Source organism: Scomber japonicus, chromosome 8 (genome assembly GCF_027409825.1).
Source record: "Scomber japonicus isolate fScoJap1 chromosome 8, fScoJap1.pri, whole genome shotgun sequence".
Taxonomy (NCBI): domain Eukaryota; kingdom Metazoa; phylum Chordata; class Actinopteri; order Scombriformes; family Scombridae; genus Scomber; species Scomber japonicus.
Genome location: NC_070585.1, coordinates 8,200,060 through 8,226,076, shown reverse-complemented (window position 1 = coordinate 8,226,076; position 26,017 = coordinate 8,200,060). Strand labels below are relative to the sequence as shown.

General features: G+C 38.8%; 1 protein-coding gene across 1 annotated transcript in view; it reads right to left on the bottom strand.

Moving 5' to 3' along the window:
• The window catches only part of il1rapl2 (interleukin 1 receptor accessory protein-like 2), a 349,251-nt gene that overhangs the window by 102,319 nt on the left and 220,915 nt on the right, over positions 1-26,017 (bottom strand). Inside the window, exon 5 of the mRNA XM_053324004.1 lies at positions 25,840-25,993. Coding sequence (XP_053179979.1) covers positions 25,840-25,993 — 154 coding nt within the window. The remainder of the gene's footprint in view (positions 1-25,839; positions 25,994-26,017) is intronic.

Below are 26,017 nucleotides of genomic sequence, written 5' to 3'. Positions count from 1 at the left end.
AGGAAGGAAAGCATGGAGGAAGAGAAGGAAGGGAGGGAGGGAGGAAGGAAGGAAGGTAGGAAGGAAAGGAGGGAAGAAGGAAAGGAAGGAGGGAGGAAGGAAGGAAGGTAGGAAGGAAAGGAGGGAGGAAGGAAGGAAGGACAGATGAAGGAAGGAAGAAAGGACAGAAGGAGGGAACATTTACCCTAACAGCTGAACTTAGATCTGAGGAAGGAAGGAAGGAAGGAAGGAAGGGAGGAAGGAAGGACAGAGGAAGGACCCGGGAGGATGACAGGAAGGTTAAAGAGTCTGTATCTCCTGGTGCACGTTGTCTGTTTAAGGGTTAACTGCAGAAAATCACTCAAAAGGCCACCTGAAGGGTTTTTCTTCCATTGCTTTGCTAAGTAGCCATATAATTCTGTAAACAGGGTATTTTTGCAAGCCAGCTGCTCATTATGTCTAATTAATGGCCAGCTAATTATGACCTTGCACACATACACTAAGACATTTTTGCCTCTCCTGGAAAAATGAATACATTAAGTGCAGGGAAACTGTTTTCTAAAGAGTTTAATGCAATGATGATTTCAAATGGAGGTTTAGCAGTTTGAGTTTTTATTTTGGGCTGAAAGAGTAACTTAACACTCAAATCGTTTCTTTTGAGTTAGTTAATTATATGTATAAACATTTTAGACTATTCATTGATTGTGGTCCCAGTCGGTGCTCATTGCAATGGCAGGTCTTTGTGGGGATTTTTGTGGCCTTGTACTCCACGTCTCCAAGGTACAAGGTACCCATGCCTCCATGAGAATATATAAAAAAAGAAAGAAATGAACTCTCAATGATGTGGACAGTTCCACTTAATTCTTGCTCATGTTCTAGAGAAAGTGGAAATCCAGGTATTACATGTGGCGGTCATTGAGCATTAAGAGTGTAGTGTAAAATTGATCACTTGTTGAGTTTGTACCTAATCAAATGTCTTAATCGTACATTTGAATCAAATGTTCAATATGTACATGTCTTATCTGTGCACGTTTTGCTCTCTATGAACATTGATTGTGAACTTCTGCATTATATGAGCTTATAACCTTACAAGGAACTTGCTATTAGGTGTTTTTGTATAAAAACAGGAAGATGCGGTTGGAAACATGAAGTGTTACATTTCCAGACAGGCAGTGAAAGTAGAATACTGAGAACGTTTGGTAACAGGCTACACCCGAATGTTGCAATTGTCATAGTTAATCTGAAGATAACTGAAGAACATTTGCTCACAGAAACAGGGCAAAGGGGAACGACCCAAAAACAGCTTGTACTTGTCTTTGTCATTCTCTAAACCTTTATGTAAGGAGCATTGAGCCCTCCTAGGAGTGATTTCTGACTCTGCTTTTGTATACTGATACGCTGACATTTGATTCTTTGAAACTTTGATGCTTTGCAATAAATATTCTATTAATTATCTTTATTTCTTTGCTTCTCATTTGAATTTCCACAACAAAAGAGGACAGCAGTTACATAGGTAACCCTAGATTGGAAAATAGATTTAGAGCATGTGACTGGTAGTAGTGTGTGTTATAATGCATGAAGGAAATGTGCATATTTTTAACTGGTATAGAAAGCTGTATCTATAAAACTTGAGAAAGACAACATAAGGTGTTTTAAAGGGTGAAGAGTGGTGGTATGACATTGGAGCTTTCCACTACCAGAGGTGAGTCTTTTCTAATACACATGAAGGGAGTGTTCAAGCTAAACTGTAATGGTAAGTTATTCTTTTTTCTAGTCATTGGCCCTGCTGTGCTGGAGCTTTTCTGAAGGCACGCAGGGACATTGCACATTTTCTAAATTTGCACTCTGTAACATTTTCACCCCAGCTGAAATAATGAGATTACACAGATTGTCTATTGGGAGAATGGTTTCATTCCCATGACGGCTCAAATGTATTTTGGCTTCCTTTCACTTGTGCTCTGTGTTTTTTTTATAGAAACTGTCCATTTGAATCTAGTACGAGACTGGTGAAGTTGTGTTTCTGTCCGCCTTGCAGAACTCGCTGTCTGGACCGAAAATGCTCCAGTCTGCAGCTCATCGTATCAGTCGCACCAGTCAAGTTCCATTAGCAAGTGACTTGCAGTGACTTCATTCACTGTTAATGATTTTATCTTTCATATATAAATGATTAAATGAACCACAGTGTTATAAGTAAGACCACAGTGATGATAAGAATCAGCAAGTTTATAATACTCAACAATAAAGTTACATGAAGAAATACAATAGAAGACATCTGATGATTCTTGGGCCAGTCAAACCTTGTAACACTGACATAAAACATGCAACTAAACATTGACTTGTTCTGGACTGTACGTGAATATTTCAGCAGTCGTGTCAGATAAACAGCTGCTTCTGCCTCTGTTTTGTTTGTTGTGTTGTTCGTCCGACTCCTAACATATTGATGTTGATTGCGCTGACAGCTTATTGAATAGATGTCAGAATTTCTTACTGAAGACAACACGTGGATACATACTGCTGGAGAAACAACCACACACACACACACATAGGGGCACACACACACACACACTCTCTCTTTCTGTGTCTGTTCCTCTTTATCTGTCTCTTTTGTCCTCCTTTGCTCTTATTGCTCTTTCTCTGCCTCTTGAATTTGAGCAGTGAACTGAAAATCGATACATGGTGTGAAGTGAAGATGACAAATAAGGAACACTGATTATACATGTGCAAACACATAAAAAAACCTTCATTGGTACAATGAAAATACAGTGAGGTCAAACGTTTTTCAGTGTAGTGGTTCCAACAGCTTATAAATTGTGTCACGTGTCTGTAGTCACTCAACTTAACATTGAGGATTTTTTTTCCTGGATTCGTTTAAATGAATTCAGAGTACATTTAGCCTTCTTATACCTGGTGAGAAGCTCAACAGGTTCCCAAAAGGAAACAGATGAGGAAGAAGCCACTTTGTGTCAGGCACCAAATCACCCTGACAGGCAGCGTGTATGTTATTACTCTATATAGCTCAGTGAAACCGTATGAGCTGAAAGCACGGACCGTGAGATTCGTTTTAAAGGGCTTTTCAGCTGGTGTATGACATGAATATTTAGAACAAAATTGAGTTCATGTTGAATGGATTGGACACTGAATAGATGTAATGTAGTGGATACTCAAACCCCCTTAACTCACTGCTTTGTGAAAAATGCTTGTGGTCACCAGAAGGAGTTCTTTTTGTTTAAAGCACCGATGTAACTTGGCTCTTACATGAAAGCTGATTTTGATTATAATGGGCTGAAAACAATACTGGCATTGTTAAAACTGGATGAAAAACATCTTAACATTTATGCTAATTCAACTCTTTCATATCCTCCAACTCCATTCAGATGATTCTTGAATGTAGGCTCACAAGTGGGTAATGTTAGCAAGTCAACGAAGAACAAACATGTCATTTTAGTAGCATTATTACTAGACACATTTCACATATCTATTGGTGGCAGCTAATCACCTTCCCATACTTCCACCCTCTGTCCCAAATTATAACATCCCAAACCAGTCTGTGCACTGAACCCACAGAGATGAAATCAGGATCAATCCTCCATAAAATGCATCAGAAGACAGTAGGGCTGGGTACAGCTGACGATACCAGTACCAATACAAGTACCCTTAAAGTGATACTTACACCAACCAAGTACTATATCCGATACCCATCATGTGAATACAAGCATATTGCATTAAATTGAAGAATGCTTACATTGATTGGCTGTGAGCAAGTCTATACAAATAGTCATATTCTCTAGCTCTGGGTGTAAAAAGGATTGATTGCAGGTATTGTTTGATGGATGACGTTTCAATACTACTTGGTATTGATTTAAGGTATGGAGTACCCAGCCTTAGACGACAGCTAACAAGCCAACCCTCACATTGTCAAAGTAATGGAGTGTTACCATGGTGAATAAACGTAATCATGCTACTGAAACATCACATTACTGTAGAGTAGAGTATGATGTGTTACTGACTGGCACTTGAAGAAAACAACAAATATGATTAAGGAGGCTTTCACATCAGGGACTTAGGACCTGGAATGCAATACACTTAACCTAAAGTCAAGTCTTTGATTGGTTTGAACACTGTGTACCCACATGGTCTCTAGCATATGTTATATGGTCACTTCAAGTGTACTTAGGTATGGTTCACATCAAGTGTGAAAACTGCTGTACCAAATCAAGGTTGCACATAAAACAGCGTGTACGTTTGGTGACTTTTGTTGAGCTCAGATTGAAATGTTGCATTAGAAATAACCTACCACTTCAGGACAAAGCCACTTGATTTAGCCTCGCTCCCCCTTCTATAGCTAGCTAGATGCTAAAGTACTGCGACCCCAAGTTTACTGACGCCTGCAAGCATGAACCCACTGACTGGAGGTGAAGATTACTTAAAAAAAAGGATGTGTGTTGAGTGTGGGGGTGTGGAGGGAGTTTCTGATTTGTTGAGTTTGTAAAGCACTCAACAAGCTGCAGCACAAGAAAAATGAACTTTGTGGTTCTGGATCATTTGGGCCCACTTTAACCCATGTATAGGAGCATTAACCTGCTTATTTACAGTATTTGTGTCACAGTGCGCATATAAAGTGACTGATGTATGGAGCTAAATGAAGAACGGAGGCAGTAATTTAGACTTTAGAGTGTCTTATAGAAGTGTTTAAGGCTATCATTTTCAGCATGTTCACTGTGTATTTCAGTGTGTCTTACTAAAGCGTCAGTTGTTTGTGACTTCTCTTACAAAGAACTGATTTATTGAATGTAATATTAGCTTGCTTTTAATACTGTTGAAAGCTTCTTTTAAATGATATAGTTATGCACTGCTGCTGAAAACAACCTCAAAATACCCCCAACAATCTGCACTAAAAACTATATATTTTGTGTTCTATGCTATTGTATATCCCCTTCATTTAACTCTGTCTAGACAGGTGAGAGTGATGGAGGGATGAAGGAAAATGGTTAAAAAAATAGATGAATGGAAGGAGTGAGCAGAGAGAAGAAGAAGAAGAAGAGAGAGGAGGAGATACTGTCTATGTCTCTGCATTGTGGGTGAAAGATTTATATGGGTGAAGAACCTTATCCCGGTCAAAAATAGCACCAACCTCGTTTTAACAATGTGCTCTGAGTCATGCAACAGCCTGTTAAATAACACGCGAAGGAGAGACAAAGAGGTAGACAAAAAATACAGAGAGAAGGAGAGAAAGAAAGAAAAAGAGAGAGCAATATCACTTAAACAACAATGACCAACTAAATAAGACTAAAACTTGCTCTAATAGTTTTTACATGAGTGCTGATGATATTGAATGATGCAGCTAATTCAACCTATATTCAGTTTGGAGTCACAATATACAAAATGAAGAGTTGGCTGTAAGTAAAAGAAAGAAAAGAGTGAAATGTGTTCTTGTGTTGCTGCAGTTTAAGTAATGATAGATAATCACAGTCTGCTAATCTTACCATGTTTAGTAAAACAGTAGCTTTTCAGTATCTTATTGTTGAATACTGGTGAATCACAGTCTTCCTAATTGGGTATCTATTTGGTTGCACTTTACATTCAAAGGCAGTAACCAATAACAACCAGGATGGCTACATGACAAATCATAATACACAGCAAAGCATTCAGTTTACATGAGATACATGTCCTGTTGAGATAGATACAGAGTTCTTAGTCTTAGCAGCCAAACCTCTCTTATAAATCTCGCTAAAACAAAATCTCCATCTCAAAGAGCCAATTCAATACATCAACTTCAGACAAGCAAAATAAATTAGGGTATTTAAATTGGATCTCTTCAAACAAACAATTCATACAAGTTGTTCTTCAGGCACAACTGCCACTCTCAGGTAATAGCTGTGTAATACATTTGACTTTTTATCCTGAGAAAACCTTTGCATAATAACCATGTGCAATTTAAGGGTACGTGATAGTATCCTAGGGCTGGTCAATATATCGATATTATATCAATATCATGAATTACACATATCGTCTTAGATTTTGAACATCGTAATATGGTGATATAGACTAAGTGCTTAACAGACTGTTCTATTATCTCTCTTTATATCACCACATTACCATTTTAATCAAAATATGTCACTGATATGACACTATTATTGTTATAGGTTTCCATATTGTCATTATATTATTACTGTGCCTCACTACTGTCTATGGATTTGTTTCCCATTATCAACCTTTTGTTTTTTAAGATGTTACAAACATTTCCCTCCAATGTTACCCACGTATACCCACTGCAAAGCTATTACTAAAACCCACACGGCCAAGATGCTTATGTTAATTCAAAGTTGTTTATCGTTATGTCTTTCCATTGAAAAGACTTTGTCCTGCTTGGTTAATCCATTCTTTATACAGTCTGTGGGAAAACAAGAGAGAAAAACAATGACAGAGGCTTGGAAGATGGAGAGAGGGACACAATAAGAAAAACAGAATGAGACAAAGGTAGTGAGAGGTACTTGTAATTGTCTATAATTAATTGGCATCTCATTAATCACATCAACCCTAATGTCTCACTCCATGGTCCCAGACAATAGGCAGAGGGAGTGGGGGTACGTGCTTGTGTCAGGAGCTAACAGGGTGTTGTGCAGCAGCAGTAAATGAAATGGGTGGTTATCAAGGCAAACAGGTATCATTAAGTCCAGTGTAATGACCTGTGTCACATTTCATCTCATCCTCTCTCCCTCCTCGTCTTCTCTCCGTCTCTCCATTTTCTGCCCCTTTCACTCACCCCAGGACGCTTAAAGGGACATTCAATGAAATATTTGAGCTATTTTCAAAACAAACCAACAGGCTGCATTGATATCATTCATCCCCAGCAGCCTCATGTTTTCCATAATGCTGCAGTCAACCTTTAAAAAAAAATGTGGATCTCAGTTGCCAGAAATCATGTTCATATGTCAGTGGGCTAATGCTGCTTTCATATATTTGCTGAGTCATTACTATTATGCATACACTGGAATAAGAAAGGTTTTTGACAGATTTCTAGTGCTGATGACAGGTGAGACTTTTCATGGATTCCATCAGGTGTGTAAAGTGTATCAACACAGGCATCAAATGCTGCAGGTAATCCTGCCGCTTCTATGAACAAATCCAAATAGACTTACTTAGGGTTTGGGACTGATGGTGTTGTGGAAAAGGTCCTCACCAATCATAGATATAAAGCATGTGAAAATTGATACTGAAGCTTGTTTGTCAGCTTGGCTAACCCTTCCTAAAAGAGTAGAAGTACTAAAAACCACAAGTGCTAACCCAGCTGATTCTATTAGCACAGGTAAAAGGTAATTAGATCAATACCTTTCCCTGTGTCATTCCAATTTAATGCACATACCTTTTTTTATTGATGTGAATGTTATAATTTGGTTAGCAGTGTTGCCTTATTAAGTTAATACCAATGTCTGGTCTTAATTTAATATGAACAGCTGCATGGGAAATATGTTTATGAAAAACATGTTGATGTCTTCAATACTCCCCCCCCCCCCCACTGTCTTCATTTATATTTATATATGTTCATTTATACTGTAGTTATAGACAGACTATGCATATGTACATATTCATATATATTGACAAAAACTGAATTTTCTAACTTGGAGATATTCATAGCCAGCAGCTCCATGATTTACTTTATCTTTATTTATATTTTTATTATGTATTCTTCTTCATGTTTTTTTTCTGTATTCTTATTTTCTTGGTTTGCCTCTAGAGTCTTACACTTACCTGTACCTCTCCTGTGTTTCATTCTCATCATTATTGCTGCTATGACACTTACTTTTTGAGGATTAATAAAGGTTCATATTTTCTTAAAAAGGCTAACAGACTGAAAAGACTAGTTCTCTCGAGGCTGCCGGGTTCAATTTGTCTTCAAACTGTTCCCCTCGCAGATTATAGGCAGAATTTCCTACATTCAAATGGAATACAAGTGAAGTCTTTTGTAGCATTAACAGCATTGAAAATAAGCACCATTATCCTATTCACAGGTACACACAAAGCAAAATAAAATGTGTGTGGTCCAGGTGAAATATTTCAATGAATCACAAAAGGAGGGGTGAGGCAGATGGATTGGTAGGGAAGGCGATGACATTAAAATTCAAAGCAAAAGGATAGAGGAGTGAAATCAGTGTAGGTCAGCCTGTCTAGCCAAATCAGTTCTGATGCACACAGAACACACACACACAAAGACATACTGTAAGACACAGGTACTGTAGAGATTCAACAAATACACTGTGACACACACACGCACACTCAAGAAAGTGCCAGAGACCACATGATGAATTTGTCCGGTTGAAGTGGAAATAACCTTCTCACAAATTTTCCCCTTGTCCTCTCTCTTCTTACACAGATACAAATTACTCTCAGTCAGATGATGCACCACATAAAAGATACTCAGGTCTCTAAAAGGTTACACAGACATGCTTTATAATACATTTTGTTTCAGTTTTGTTGCTCTTCTTTCCCCAATCTACATTTATCTGATCTACATTTTTCTTCCCTCTTAACCTTTTCCATCACACTTCTTATTTTCCTCCTCCTCCTCCTCCTCCTCTTCCTCCCCCTCCTCCTCCTCCTCCTCCTCCTCCTCTCCGCTGTGTTTTCACATGATGTGCAAGTAACACAGTGATGCCAGCCACTGATCCTGAGTCACCAACTTCTGTTTCATTGCTTTTGAAAATCAGTGAACCTTTATTTGTGCAATTGCTGCAATGATGCAGATTGGTGTTGGAAATGAAAATGTGCCATCAACAAATCCTCCGAGGACAATAAAGGTAAGCAAATACTTTGGTAATCAGATAATTGAATTATTATCTGCTCACTGGCTTCTAATTGTTATGATGAAAATAAATGAGTTTATATTGGTGGATGTTATGAGAAAAAGAGGAGAGACGTGTGTGTGTGTGTGTGTGTGTGTGTGTGTGGAAACAGTGACACCTAATCATGGGGCATGACATGACAAATGTTGTACACACACACACACACACACACACACACACACACACACACACACACACACACACACACACACAAACACTGGCCATCATGTTGCAGTCTGGACAAAAAGCATGCAACCCAGTACTTCCAATACCTGAAACACACCAAATGTTTAGCTGGCTTAGAGATAGAGAGAGTACACTAGTTTGTCCCTGAACACACTCACACATGCACACACACACACACACACACACACACACACACACACACACATACTCAAAAAGAAAAATGATATTGTTTTTAAACCCCCCAAAGGGAGACGAAAACTGTTCCAGCTGTGAGGAGAGGGAAGTCACAATGAGGAGTCAATCGACAAGGACAGAAGAGAAATGAAAAGAGAGCTGTGCTGAAAGAAAGAAAGAAAAAAAGAAAGAAAGAAAGGAAGGTAAAGTATGCAACAGGAAAAGATGGAGAGGAGTTGCAAGGACAATTATTCCACTACTTTTAGAACCTTTTAGAACAAGTTCTGCTTAAATAGTAATAAGTCTTTAATGAAAGTATTAGAGGAAAAAGGCACTCCTGTTAAATATAAAACATTGTCTCCATGTTCATTGATCGCCACATACAAGTCTTTCTATTTGATTAGACTGAATGATTCATTTGGGACACTATACTTGCTACAACAGTAAGACTAGAATCAAGAATCTTGCTCATAACAAGCCACAGTGGACTTGTTGACTTTTCATAGCAGGAAAAGCACAGGTGTTACTAATGAGATTAATGATGGCTCTATTCTATTTAGGAGTCGCAGAAAGCCACAACAGTGAATCAGCATTAAATAATAGCAGGGCCCTGGAAACAGAGTGTCTGAATGTAATGAAGTAATCATTGATGTTTATTACACCTGTGCTTTTCCTGCACTGACATCTCAGAGTATCTGCTGCAGAAGGCCTGCATGCTGCTGCTTTCTCACTAGGTCACTCTCATTAGACTCAGTTCAATTTGACTTGCGGCGATGAATGGCATTCACACTTATTATTATAATGTGACACTCCAAACTGTGAACTTTTGGTATGCTGTATATTATGTAGATTATATGACGCAATTATTAGAGATAACTGCAGAAATGAGCTGTTGACCTGGTTAGTTTACCAGAATTGATGGTAATAGTTGTGTATTTGCTATTATTTAGCCAATCAAATGTGCTGACATATAGCAAAATACTGTCAAAGCACACTGTTTTTTAAAAGGCTGGGATTATGGAAAACAAGAAAAATGAACTTTTGAGATGGGTAAAGGTGATGGTGGTGATAACTGTGCTGTAAAATTATGCAATTCTATCTCCTGTCTTTTGATCCGTAGGTACATCACACCAGACAGTCAAATTAAATATGCAAGAAGCTTTATCACACGCCCCACATTTGAACTTTGTTAGGTAACTTAGACACGGTTTTACCATTCTGAAACAACCTTTTTGAAGTCTCAACTGCAACAACAGACTCCTTTCCTTCAGATTCTTTCACGTCTCTTCTATTCCAGGTAAGCATGTGGCGTAAGGGACCTTGCATTATTCAATAGGTCGTATTCTGATTGGCTGAGGGTAAAGGTAGGGGACCACAGCTCCAGCCAGTCGGAGTAGGTGCTCATTAATAATGCCAAATCTGCCAGCTGGAGGACAAAGGGGGATCTGGGCTGTAAGCAAAGATGAATTTAGAGAAATGTAACTTTTGCTGAATAAAATGTCACAGATATGTATAAAATAGACTCAATATTTATGAAAATGAGTAAAAAAGGGCATAATACTATATGTTACACACCGTCATCACAACTCTGTCACTACATCATATCTTATATGTCACTCATTGTATATTACATATATGTAACATTAAATCTTTAGGTAGCAGAAGTTTAACATCTCTTCTATGCTACATTTCTACGCCGATGACACACAGCTCTACGTGCACTGAAACCAAGTGATACTCACAATATTCAGTCTCATTTAAATTGTCTTGAGGATGTTCTTTCAGGTTCTTTCAGGGGTCTATGTTTAAGAGGTTTAACATCTCTTCTATGCTACTCTTCTACACTGATGACACACAGCTCTACATGCACTGAAACCAGGTGATACTCACAATATTCAGTCTCATTTAAATTATCTTGAGGATGTTCTTTCAGATTGATGGCAAAATAAACAACAAAAACAAAACCTTTTCTTTCTTTTGGCAATCTGGAGACAGTTTTACACGCTTTTATTACCACAGTCAATCAATCAGTCCTCCCTGTCATGCCTGCAGGTGGTTCGAAATGCATTAAATGACTCCTGTACTGGCCTCCCTCCACTGGTTACCAATAAAATATAGAATTGATTTTAAGATTCTTTTGTTTAAAGCTCTTAATGGTTTGATGCCATCCTTCATCTCATTCAAATACTTTTCAAGACTTATTTAAAGATAATTCATCAAACTTTATGTATGGTAGAGTATGTGAGTGAGCTTTCTGCCTGGCAATCTAATTTTATTCTCTGCATATTGGTTTTCTGTGTGAGATGGAAGAAATAGATGATGAAATGTTAGGCTCTCTGCAGGCCACAGATAATAACGCCGTGGATAAAGTTTGTCAAAGTCCACTCAGAGTAAACAAAGTTTGTTATTGATGTCCTAGTGTGGCTAACCTGGCATAAACCAATCTGCACGATCACACTTTTTTTGAATCCCCCTCTCAACTTGTCTTTTTTATCAGTCTTTTCTTCCTGTTTTGTCGTTTTTCGTTGTTTTTCTTTGCTCGCCTCTCAGTCAGAGGTATCGATGTGTGAGAGACAGAAGGGTCTGCATCTTAGGGTTGTCTAATGCAATTAAGTTGACCACTGGGTTTTCTCTGTGTGTGTATAGGTGTGTGTGTGAGAGAGAAAGAGAGATACGAAAGGAGATAAAATGTTAACACTGATGGTCTTATGAGTCCTATTTTAATCAAGTGTATGTGTGTGTTTGTGTGTGTGTGTGTGTGTGTGTGTGTGTGTGTGTGTGTGTGTATGTGTAGGGTGAAAAACATGTGTTTGTATCCATCTTCAACATCAATGGACAAATTAAAGTGTATGTGTGTGTGTGTGTGTGTGTGTGTGTGTGTGTGTGTGTGTGTGTGTGTGTGTGTGTGTGTGTGTGTGTGTGTGTACATAATGAACCTCTAGACTCCCTTATTTTCCAGACCAGTGGCTGAATCATGTTGAATCATGTTTCAAGTGGAAAAAACAAGGGTATCAAGTCACCTCAACCAAACACACACATACACACACACACATACACGACATTATGGCACAAGTTTGTACATACAACAAAAAACAAAAGCAAAGTACATTAAATTTAAAAGACTGTTCTGTCCCGTAGGCCCTGTCTGGGTCCAACCACTTTATTCTAACATAACACAAGTAAGTTAAACATTTAAATATTAAACATTGTGGGTTTTTTCCTATCTTTATTCAAGAGCCTGTTATACCAAGAGAGCATGATTAATGTATTCCATGTTCAGATTGTATAATATTGTTCCTGCCTTGCACTCAAATGCGCTTAAATTTGCTGTTTGCTTTAACTCAGATATATTGTTGCTTACTCTCTTCGCAATCAGGCTGCTTCTGTGCATGCATAACACTTCTGCTGTCAGATGTCTGATTTTCAGCAACCTGCTCAAAATCCCCAAAGCCCAATAGAAGGCTAGGCGTAGGGTTGACCAATGAAACGATCCCTGCCTCCTTGTGGGAATAGGAGCCACATGGCACAGTGCCCCCCAAAATGAATATAGTAGTGGTTATGGTTAGAGTTAGGGTAAATCTCTAGGAAATGAGGTGTGGGTTAGAGTTAGTGTGTGTGCATACATTATTTCTAGGCATTTTCTACTTGTATTGTGTTTCTGTTATATGTGAATGGTCATACAAATGGCATCAGACATTCTACAGCTTAAATCAAGTTGACTGACATTTTCCTCCTGAACCAACTTGATTGAGTGTCTTAGTATCACCTGGATAGTTAAACCTAATCCAAAAGTACCCAAAAAGTACCTACACAAACCTGCTTGTGTGTCCTCCCAACATGTTCACAGTGTCTTCTTAATGCATGGTGTTCATATGTGTTGGTGAATAATTCAGCAGTAGTAGTGGTAGTCTTTAAGAAATAAATCAGTTGTTCCAAATAACTGTATTTGATTCTATAGCCTACTTAATTTAGTCAGTCAAATTAAAAATGGAGTCAAATTTATCATCTTTAATATCTTATAGTAATAGTTGATCTGATCTTTCACATGCCACCTTTTCACATAGAGGTAAGTCCAGTCAATTACAACAGAGGTTCAGTGTCTTACTGGTGGACAATAAACCAAGGTGGCTTTCTGCCAAAGAGACTGTCCCCTGTCCCCTCACAAAAAATGACCAGTGGGTTGAAGTGTCAGTCAATCAAAAATGACATGTAGTTACATTTGAGTGACAGATGACATCTACTGGCCATAGTAATTATGACCCAGAGCAGTGGCTCAGTTATATGATGTTTTTATGTCAACAAATCTCATTCAGAGGTGGGGGGTTTGATGGACACATTAACAAACATTGGACTTTGCCACAGGAAACTGCTGTTCTTTTCCGATTCCTACATCTACGAATGTGAGTTGGGACGATCTTACCCTTACCCTAACCCTATGGTAATTATTGTAGCCATGATGTCAAATGTCGCCTTACTTTAAAGAAGTAATAACTTTAACCCACACCACCTGCTCCTTTAACCTAAACAAAGCGGTAATTTAACCTAAACCATCATCATTCTCAAACTTAACCAAGTGGGTTTTGTGCCTAAACCTAACCAGACTGTAACCATAGCATCAACTCATAAGACATAATTCATTTTAACAGTGATTTGTAACAGTTTGGGAAATCACAGACTTGTTTATTACCAAACAAGACCTCCAGTTTCCTGGTTAAAGGACAAATTCTCTCTCTTATACATTTAAGCATTTAGTTTAATTGTGAGAACTTGCTTTATAAGAGTATTTGACAAAGTGACCTGTTGGCTGATAAACTAATTAATTTACACCATTTACATGTCCTTGTTATGGCCCTGGAAACAGAAGTCCAAAGGCAAAACGAATAGTTTAATTTAAAAAGGGGTGCCTAGACCCAGTGACAGATATTGTCTATTGATAGGGTCTATTCAGGGTCACTGATTCATGTTAACATGTGTCAAAAAGGCAGAGTTGATGATATATTTCAGAGGTTAGCAAATGTCCCAACAGCCCCCCCCCCCCTTCTCTAGTTTAATCACTTTTGGCATTTTACAGACAAATGGAAATCCAATTAATCCAAATCATGTTCCGAAGCAGGCTGCAAAGGCTGTAAAACGTTTAAGAAATAAAATGAAGTGCATCACCCTGTTTCTTTGTTTCACCACACTGTTTGACCATGTTGTATTACTTCACCTCTTTGTGTAAACAGATGGACCAAATTAAATCAAAACTAAAGCATGGGAATGTGTGATAAGGGAGTAGACAAACTAAATGTCATTGGCGTAATTTATCGGTTCAAGGACATTGCGAGTTGAAACTGCTTACTATCTGTGCTGTCATCCTTCTTCTTAGTTTAACATTGCTTGTCTGTTTTTCTCTGTGTGATCCAATAAAAAAAACATTCAAATAATCCTAAACACAGAACTGACAAATGTCGCTTTTATGAATGTTGTTTACAATTTGAGCAGAAAAAATGACTTCAGCCAACAAAAGAACCCTGTGGTTTTACAGTTGGAAGTATAAATTTGCATTATTATGCAGTTATCATCAAGGTTATTTTGAGGACATTTAGTGAAAACATATTCCCACTAATCATCACATACATTTGACAATATATTATTATTTTTTCCATAAGGGATGTTTGTGCAAAACATTTCTTGGAATAATTCACATAGGTAATATCATTGTTTATGTCATAGCTAATGTCCCCCAACCATGACAAAGTTTGATAGTGGTAGTGATAGTCTACTTCTTTTTTTTTAGAATGTACATTTGCTCCCCACATGGTAAAAATCACATTTATTCTAAAAACAGGTTGAGAGCTACTATCACTAACGCTGACATCTAGATATTTATATAAGAACCAGCATTTGGATTTGTCCCTCTTTACGTACCTTACCTGTACCTTCTAATGCTTATCAAAATTGGGATGTAATTGAGTAGAGCCCAAAGTACAAAACTACAAAGCAAATATTTTGATCATCAGTTATGTAAAATAGAGGTAGAATCGTGTTTTCTGATCTGCCACCTTCATGGTTGAAGTTTGGTGAGGTGTAGGCAACTAAAACTATGTTGGTTACAAATTAGGGAAGATTGTGGACATGGTTCAAAGAGACAAACATTGACTTTTGGATAACTGTTGGGTAGGAGAAAGAATGTGAAACACTGACTCAAGTCATCACACTAAAGCTCTATTTATGGTTGGTCAGAAGTGGTTCTTTTGACGAAATGTCTAACCACGTTGAAAATCAAGTGTGTTTATAGATGTTCCAATCAGCCACACTCAAAGACAGAGTAAAAAAAACACTGACAACGCCTACATAAATGGGAGGAGAATGTGATAGCCTTTAAGTACAGGGATAATGGCGGATATTTTCTCAGTCTTTCCTAGTATTGTACTTACAGAAATAGTATGTGTCAGGAATGAAAAAGGAGAGCTATGGAGAGTTCAAACCCTGGCTCCTTTCACGTCAACACCGCTGGCATATCACTGCAAGAAGTGGGTGTCAATGTTGGCTGGTTGGTGTTGGAAAGTTACAGAAATGGCCCTGCACAGCCACCTCTAATCCGCCAGAAAGGTGTTAGGGGATATCTGAGGCTATATGACCATCTGTCAGGTACATCTGAAGGAGTATACAACCCCTTTTAATATGCTCAACCTTCTACTCAACCTTCTACTTAAAGGTTACAACACTTACTCTTCTTACTTTTGCCTTTTTTCTGAGAGAGAGAGAGAGAGAGAGAGAGAGAGAGAGAGAGAGAGAGAGAGAGAGAGAGAGAGACAGAGAATAGTCCTTATATTAATCACCACAAGAGGTCAATTTCTAGGAAAATATAATCATACTGAGCAGGCATTTTGAATGAAATCTAGTGTGTACCAATGATATCAAATACCAGTTTGAAAGTTTATTAATACTTTTGTAGCATTCCACACAGTCATACATTCACTGGCTGAATACACTGATTCTCTGTCACACACAACCCTGTGGCTGATGAAAAGTACAGGTGCAAAATTAATGAAAAACCCTTATTTGAATAGTTTTTATTACAACAATTATTTTTTCTAATGAAGAAAACTTTGAATCTGCTTTATTAGAGAAAGAAGAAAAGAAAATAGAGGAATCTGTTTGAAAATAGTTAATGCTGATTCAAGAAGTCTTAACCCTCCTGTTGTCTTCGGGTCAATTTTTGAAATTTTGATTTTTAACTCTAAAATGAGGCATAATTTCATTTAAATGAGGCCTATTGACCATAATTTAAAAAAAAGTGTAAAACCGACAGTAATAAGTTGGAATGAAGTTGGCTAAAAAGGTCTAACACATAATTGGATGTCAAACCACACAGGGTCACTTTTGACCTGGGACAAAAGTACAGTCGATGGGAAGACAACAGGAGGGATAAAGACCCTAAAATTGTATTTAAGAAACAATAATTTAGTTGTTGGGCAGCTTTTGAAGCATCATCTTTAGTTTGAGCTTTGAGATTTGTTGGTCATCTGCATCTCGGCCCAGGAAACCTTCCGGCGCCACGATGCCATGACCTTTTTAGAAATACAACTGTGCCCTGAGCCAGTGTACCATGAATTGGTTTGGGGACGCAAACTCAGACGGTGAATGCTAATATCGGCATCATGCATCTTGAATGACCCCTGAGCTCTTAGGTTTAAATAAATGAATACTTCCTCACAAACACCTCAAACAATAAACACTGGAATATTCTGCACTTAGTGTTGTTTGTCTCTTACCCTCTGTCTCTCGACATCTGTGTCTCACTTTCTATTTCAGTTGCAAAGTCATGTTAATGGGAAGAGTGTATATGAGTGTATTCGTGTGTTTGTGTGTGTGTGTGTGTGTGTGTGTGTGTGTGTGTGTGGAGTAACCTCATCGAGCCCCTCTGTCTTTGGAGAACAGAGCCAATTTCACATTGAATTAAGAGGTGAGTTTTTAACTAGGTCATGGGCCCTTAACACATGCACAACACACACACACACACACACACACACACACACACGCACACACGCACACACATAATACATAGTGTGTCAAATTGAAAGAGAGTGTGAGATAGATAGATGGAAGGGGAGGAAGAGGGAATAAAAGCGTCAAAGAAATGAGGGAAAGAAGAACAACGTAACGATGAGAGACTTGAAAGAGGGAGAGAGAGAGAAAGAGAGAGAGAGAGAGAGAGAGAGAGAGAGAGAGAGAGAGAGAGGAAAGAAAGCAGACATGAGAGATGGAGGGAAAGTAACAGATGTACAGTAGACAGAGCAGGTCAGAAGAAAAAGGAGAGAATCTTTTAATGCACCCTGTGTCCTACAGAGAGTGTGTGAGTGTGTGTGTGTGTGTGTGTGTGTGTGTGTGTGTGTGTGTGTGTGTGTGTTGGGAGAAAGAAACTGTCATGCAGGGGAAGCACTGTAATGTTGCATTAGGCTGAACATTATTCCAATGAGGTTACAAACATTTTGCACCATGATAAATCGCTCCTCTCTATCTCTCACACATGCACACACACACACACATGCACACACACACACACATGCATACACACACACATGCACAGAAATCTTTTGCAGTGTTAAATTTAGCCTGAATGCTGTGGACTTTGCTAACACACATTTTACTTTGAAATGCTTCTGAAATATGGATGAGACTTTTTTTTTTTAACACACATGGCTACGGGTGGAGAGGGGGAAAAAGAAGGAAAGAGAGAGAGAGAGAGAAAGAGAGAAGCTGAGGTTATGACGAAAAAGTTGCTTCAGACAAAGTTTACAACACAGAGGAAAAAAGATTTGATGATAATTTCTCCTAAATCCAAACATTAGCACTTAGTGGATTAGTTGAGAGATTTAACACAGAGCAGATTGGAATAACAGCAGTGACTTACTACAATACAGACTGTTCAGACTGAATGCACAGTGAGATTTGGGCTGCATACAAAGAGTCTATGTAAAGACAAACTAGGAGGCGAGCAGGTGCAATGTTGTTCTCGACGGATGAAGCGCAAAATGCATCGAGGCAATTTTTAGAGAGCTGGAGGTAAAAAAATATCAGCAGAGCTTTTACTAATCTTAATTCGTAAAAAAAAATAAACATCAAAGCACAACAAATGCTGCAGAAGTACATGAGATAAATAATCTTTGAATAATTACCTAATGAGGAAATGTGACATTGAGTAAAAATATATGTGTTAGTTAGTTTACGCAACATAAAATAAACTGTAGGTCTATTTATTTCCTGTTAGAATGTAAAACTCACTTTTTCTCTCATATTACAGCTAAATGAACAAACTGAATGAAATGTAGAGATCAGTGTGAGTTAAGAGATCAGACTTCTACATGTAACCCAAAATGGTTCAATGATGTCAGGCTGGTGGAGGACAGTTTATCTGACAACCACTTGGCACACGGTGTACTGACAGATGTATGATGGATGTCAATCATTCACAGCCACAAGTGTTATGTTGTCAGTGACTTCACCACTTTGCAGAGCTCACAATACAACTGCATCATGTTCACCTTTATCGGTGCAGGTGGGTGTGACGAGCACAAATGCTACAAATCCTCGATATCAAATTTGCACTGTCACACATGGTTGTCATGGTTGCCGTAAATGTACAAGTGCAATATCCTTTACATGTGCTAATTGTATTCTTATTGTGATCCATCTCATTTGTAACCTTCTTTTAAGCATTTGTTGGTAATTATGTGAATGCCCAGACCTGTGTATGATGATTTTGATGAATGTGTGTATGATAAATATTTTTATGTATATATGTTGAGTTCCATTTTTAAGCAGTGTACCTGTGTATTTTTTTACAATTCAGTGATCTTATATCGTGTATCTTGAATCTCTCAAATCCTGCTATGACTATTTTCCCACTTTAAGTTCAGTGCAAGTCAGAAGAATACCAAATAGATGCAGATCAGAGAGGAAAAAACTGCTGTGTTTGTGCCATTAACTAAAAAAATAAAATTAAAATTAAAGGTAAATAAATGAAAGTAACATAACATTTACTGTTGTTACTGCAGCAAAGTCAATTATGTTGTAATTACACTTTTTGAGTATTTTTCTTACTTTAAAAATCATTCAATTTAACTGTGTTCTTTACATGAGGTTCCACACTTTACTCAAACTACATTTCAAGTCGCATGTATGACAGATTAAGAACAAAATTAACATTAAAAAGTCAGAATGGAATGAAAGAGGAGATTATTTTTTGAATGCTTGAATCAAAACAGATGACGCGTTTCCCTTGGTTTGCTTTTATTGTCCTTTATTTAACATGAACAACAGCAATCTATAAATGTAGATATCCTCTCTGTATTATACACATATAAAGACATAAGGACACAGCGTCACATACATCTTAATACACCTATTCTTGTTTGTAAGTGCACGCTTGCAGGCAAACACACACACACACACACACACACACACACACACACACACACACACACACAGACTGACACAAAGAGAGAGAGCTGTGTTGCAGTAGGTAGCAGATTGCTCCTAAAGGCAGCTCAGGGCTGATGGAGCTCTTCATTGTAGGACATGACGGATATAAAAACAAGGCTACTGAGTTCGGTCTGCTTGCATCTTACTCTCTCATCCCTCTGTGTGTCTAAAGATTCCTTTAATAAAGAAGCTATTTAAACTTCCTCTCTCACAATCAGGCATTTGATCATTTCAGTGAGTAGCATTAAATCTTTGCATAATGATAGAAATCTGGGTTATTTTATCAGCCTTATAAACCCTCTATTTTTCACTTCTATGTCTCATTTGTTTTATAAATTGAATTGTCACTGTCTTCATTTTGATGGAGTATTTTTTTCTCCCCTGGTTTTTATTTTATTTGCTTTCACTTACATTTTCATATCACTGCACGCACTTACAGGACTGTCAAATAAACATTTATCATTATTATATGTAGATTTCAACCATAATTACCCTCAATAAGTCTCAAACATCAAAATGCATTTCTGAAATAATTAATAGTTATTACTTCATTTGTCTGATTCTTTGCTCTGTCATTGAATTTATCTGGGGTTTTTTTTACACTCATTTTATCAGAAAGCTTAGTTTTGAACTTGAGATATTAAAACAACACTTCAGACTATACTGTTTTGCTATTTCTACAGTTTTTTTTAAAACCATATTCATTTCTTTTCTTCAGTGTCTGACCTTAGTGCTTCTCCTGCATAATCTGAAATGAACACAAGCTACAAATGAAACTTGGGTTTTTATCTCTATTCTTCTCCTCTTCTCTGCTGACCCTGAGTTATCCTTCATCTGACCCCATCAGATCTATACTAACCAACGTAAAGCCAATGTGCTTCATCTGCTTGTGTGTGTGTGTGTGTGTGTGTGTGTATTTGCACTAGTATTTATGGTGTCTTGCTGTGTAATCTATCTGAGCTCGCTGACCCTTGGCTAAGGATCCCTTTAGCTGACTGTTAGCGCAGTCAGCTTCACGGTGTGGGCGGCCGGGGTTTAGATCCTGGTGATGGAACCCTACAATATCAATATGACTAAAATTAAGTCATGGCTTCTTCATGTGGTAGATCTCAGTACTTCTGCTAACCTTTGAGGCTGAAGAGAGTTTCCTGGGGCAACCAAACAGCTGATGACATCCTCACTGCAGTCTCTAAAAACTGCACTTACATTCTCATTGCTCACTCCATGGTACTGTGAGTAAACCACAAATTATGAGCCATGCCTTGCTTTTTATTTGTTATCCGGTGCCACTGGTCAGCAAGTGTCACTAAGTGTTACCATGGAAACGTGACTTTTAGTTCTGCGTTAGCCTGCGGGTGGGTAAGGAGTTTTTATGCTTTAAATAAGCCATTTATTTTTGTGAAACTAGCTATTTCCTTGTATAAGACTCATCTAAAAGCAAAGTATGACCAGTGCCTATAGGGCTGTTTTCACTGCAGGAACTTTGGGGTAATTTTACGGGGCTGTGGCCGTTGGCGCGTGTCTCCATAGCAGGAAGCACCTCTGAAGGACACTTTCCTGGAACTTTTACTGGGGCGAAACAAGTCCCTGCCTCTGGGTATGTACTTGGTGTGGCCCTGTAGATTTGCTGGATGTGGCTTGAGGTTGACTCCGTGCTGACTGGGTATACTCACATCGCCTCAGTGACGTCATGGTCAAAACTGTCGCACAATGAATACTTGACAATCGAAACTGTTGCAGAATGATTAGGTAACCCTAACCCACCTCCAGAGTCCAGTGGTTCCTATCAAGATCCTACTCTGCAATGGAGACACAACGGTGTAGAGGACCGAGTGAGCGGACGTTCCTGTAAAGTTCCTGCATCCTAAATTTTACCAGGAACTTCCTTGATGGAAATGGGGCTTAGTTGCACGAGTCTAGACCGGAGAATATCTCAGAAAAAACACAGTATGAACAGCACTGTAAACACAAGAGGATACCCCTTCAGCAGTTAATTAAAGGCTGTATATGTTTAAAAAGTTACAGCTTTGAAGTGTGAGAGTGTGACATTTACAACCTATCCTGGCTTTCCCTCAGACTCTCACAGACAACTTCTAGTCTAGTCTCAGTTATTCTTTTGTGTGTGTTTTTTTTGCAGCAATCAAGATCATAGCCAACAGCTGATCTGCAGGTTCTGCCTGTGTCTTACTTTAATCTCCATTTAATGTTGAAAGCATGGTGATAAAAACCTGCTGCCAAGAGACACAGACTTAACTATAGGATCAAGGACAGAGATGTTTAGCCAAGGCCTGGCATACACTGACAGATGTCTTAGGGGCTGGTTTCACTGAAAATCATTTCCAGTATGAGTGGGAAGTCGGAGGTACTGAGCTGAAGTTGAAGAAATCCCTGGATTCATGTCAGATAGATGGATCCTTCAAAACAGCTAACGTTGCTGCAAAAAATGCTGAAGGACCATGACACAGTAAATCTATACAAATCTGTCTATTTTCTTCTGGAGGTAGTCAGTTGTCAAAAATGCCCACACAAGCACTGCACAAACACACATTTATGCATGCAAACACACATACACACACAAATCTTGCTGCTGGTCATGAGCATTGGCCTGGAATGGCCAGAGAATTGGCCCTAAGCTTTTTGTCCGTGTGTGTGTGTGTGTGTGTGTGTGTGTGTGTGTGTGTAAATGGAGATAAAGGAGGTAGAGAGAGGCAGTCAAAGATCTAAATGTGGGACAATATATAGAGGAGGCAGAGAGGCTGAAAGAGTGAAGAAAGTAATAAGAGTCAATGATTCTGGCTTCCTATACAGGATGAGATAAAATAGCCCCACAGCAGTTGGTGTGTGCCGTATCCAGCTGACACACCTACACACACACACACACTCACACGCACACACACACACACACACACACACACACACACACACACACACACACACACACACACACACACACACATTCAGTTCAGTTCTTTTATGCTTCATATCATTCATCTCATACATGCTCCCCATATGTTAGTTTTCTTCCCTGCTCTATTTTGTAACATATCCGATGACATAAACCATCATATGATATAACAGAAGGTAAAGTCTGAGTAACATGTGTTCAGTAGACTTTATTAGGTAGAAATCAATCTTCATGAAGTGAATTTGTAGTGTATGGCTTTTATTTTTAGTTTTTTATGTTAACTTCTACTATCACAATTAGGGAACCTGATATTTGATATGTGCATTTTGACTGATGATGACATAATACATCTCCTGTTTCTCCTTGGAGGGAATGTGTCCCACACATTATCTTTAAAAATCACTTTGTGTTGTCTACTTTAATCTTTTTCAACACCCTGCCTTACATCAGGTACCTGGAATTGTATCTCAGTTGAAAATATCAATGGGTTCAATGCTGACACCCACAAGTGATACTATATTTTGTTTAAGGGGTTATCACCTTTGTAGATTTTGCTACTTCTGCTGCAAAAATGAGGACTACAACATATATGACCAGCGCTTGCTTGCAATAGTCAATGTAAACAAGCAGCTGAAGGATTTCAATATGGCAGCAAGCTGAAACCATTTTCTTTACCAGCACTTATACAGTGCATGTGTGGGGAGAAATGTATAAGAATGGCTGTGATTTCACTTACATCATACTTTCATCTCCCTCCACAGGAGAGCAGATGAAGGGAACCTAGGAAATGGGGTGCTGAATAATTCCTTGACAAATGAAGCAATGCCTGTTCATATCAACTCTACTGAAGAAGAAGCAGCTGTACATATGAACCAGAACACAAAGTGTGAGATAAAGATGGCTTTGACTTTGGTTCTGGGTATCAGAAAAGTAAGAGATACAGAGCACTAAATGTAACACTGTATCCTCTTTCACCCCGTGCTGCTTATCGTGGCACATCGCATTATGTCAGACTGGAAAATCACTCCTTGTGTGTGTTTTCATGTGTGTGAGTGTGAATGTGAGTGCAGTCAAACACTGTCTGAATGTGTGAAACATAGGCAGGGCGCATGCTTAAGTTTGTTTGTGTTTGTGTGTGTGTGTGTGTGTGTGTGTGTGTGTGTGTGTGTGTGTGTGTGTGTGTCAAAGAAAATAAGCACAGTAAGTTGTCACTGCTCTCAGATACCAACATGCATATTGCACATGACACAACAACAAAATGCAAGCAGGCGTGTGCACTCAATCAAAGACACTGCAACCCTAACCACACAACCACACACAGATTCACATATACACACATACACACTCATAGACATAACACAAAAAATGCAGATGAAAGCTTACACACAAACAGCAAAGTGCAGATGTTACTGCCTAGTCAGGGTTAGGTCAAAAACCACTGAAGCTTGAAACTGTGTATGTTTGATCTGGGAATTAGACAGAGGCACCAAATACAAATGGTATGGAGCCTGAATTGTTATATGGTAGATAGTGCACTGAAACTTGTGCTGTAGTAATGATGAATGATATATTGCGGAGTCTAGGCATCTGTCAAAATATAATGGATGCTCCAGAATCATTGAGAGATCCAGTGTTTATTAAAAGCAGGAAGAGTATGTATTCCCTTTTTTGAAGGAGAACAATTATAGACACATCACGTAGGTACAAGGCTATTTGAAAGCAGAATCAGTGAAAAACGCCACAAAATTTAATCTGGATATTTCTATCAGGTCAGAAAGAATAGCCTGACGTGACAAAGACCTGAGTAGGATTGAAAAGTGGTTCCAGGTGAAAATTTCTGGCTTGGAGTAAGAGTACAGATTCCCGTCTGTTTGTCCACTCCCATATCTTTGATGGCAGTTGGTTAAAAAACTATCTGAGCGGTGTAATACATATACAATTCATCATACATCAATGCTTCAATTCTGTACATTCAGAAGGACTAAATAGAAACCCAAATACTCGGTTACTGTTTGCATACTGTTGTTTCCCAATAACTTGTCTTATGCCACGTTCACACTTTGTCAAATTAGGAGATTGTAAAGTAATATGTACCTGCAGTGACTTGGCTGCGAGACATGACTGACTACATGTTGGTACCAGACCTGTTGGTACCTGACCTGTTGGTACCAGACCTGTTGGTACCTGACCTGTTGGTACCTGACCTGTTGGTACCTGACCTGTTGGTTCTTGACCTGTTGGTTCTTGCCCTGTTGGTACCTGACCTGTTGGTACCCGACCTGTTGGTACCCGACCTGTTGGTACCTGACCTGTTGGTACCAGACCTGTTGGTACCCGACCTGTTGGTACCTGACCTGTTGGTACCCGACCTGTTGGTACCTGACCTGTTGGTACCAGACCTGTTGGTACCCGACCTGTTGGTACCCCACTGTTTCACAGTTCAACTAAGCAACATGACCAGCACCAACAACACTTTCTCATAAGCAGCATCGATTGTTGTCCACTACACAGGTTAAAATGATCAATTGTCTCATGTCTCTATTTGCAATCGGGCCTCTACTGAGTTGGTACCTTGGTCACTGTTTGCATGCTGTCTATGTGCACCTGACCCACACATGACTTGTGTGCTGTTTTATGTCAGGTTCAGTCTACACAATATCTTTGTCTCATAAAATGTTACTAGGTCAAAGAAGCGAATTGCAGAGTCAAATATACTTGCGGTGACTTGGCCTAAAGACATGACAGACTACTTCTTGTTACCCGACCTATTGGTACCCTTTGTTTCACAGCTCCACCAAGCAGCATGACAGTCACCAACCACATTGCCCTAGATGCAGCAATGATTGCTGTCCATTATGATACACTACACAAGTGTAAACAATCAGTTGTCTAACCTGATGCTCATTTGAATTCGGGTTTTTACTGAGTTGATATCTTGTAGTCCTGTAGAACCTGACATGACATGGTATATCCTTTGGCATCCTTTTCCTATCCCGTTCTAATTCTATACTACAATTTCCCTGTCCTGTCCTGTCCCAACCCATCCAATCACATTAAATCCTAGTGTGTCAAAATCTAATCTCTCAGATTGTCATGGATCGATCCATGCATTAGTGTAGGCAGTAATTCCAATACGTTTTCTTTTCAAGGTTCTATAATTCACAACATTTCTCAAACCGCAATACTTAATTTTTTTTCTTTATATGACCATCCATCCATCCATCTATCCTTCCATCAATCTACCCATCCATCCATCCATCCATCCATCCATGCACTGTGTCCTACCTGTGACTTTGAGTTGTGTGGTCCGCCGCACCAGTCTGGATCCATACTGTAACTCACAGGTGTAATTTCCCCCATCGCCTTCCTCTACCTCAGGAATCCAGATGTGTGTGGTGTTCACAATGATGGAGCTTCTCCATTCGACCCGTTCACACTCCTGGCAGGAGACACAAGAATGAAC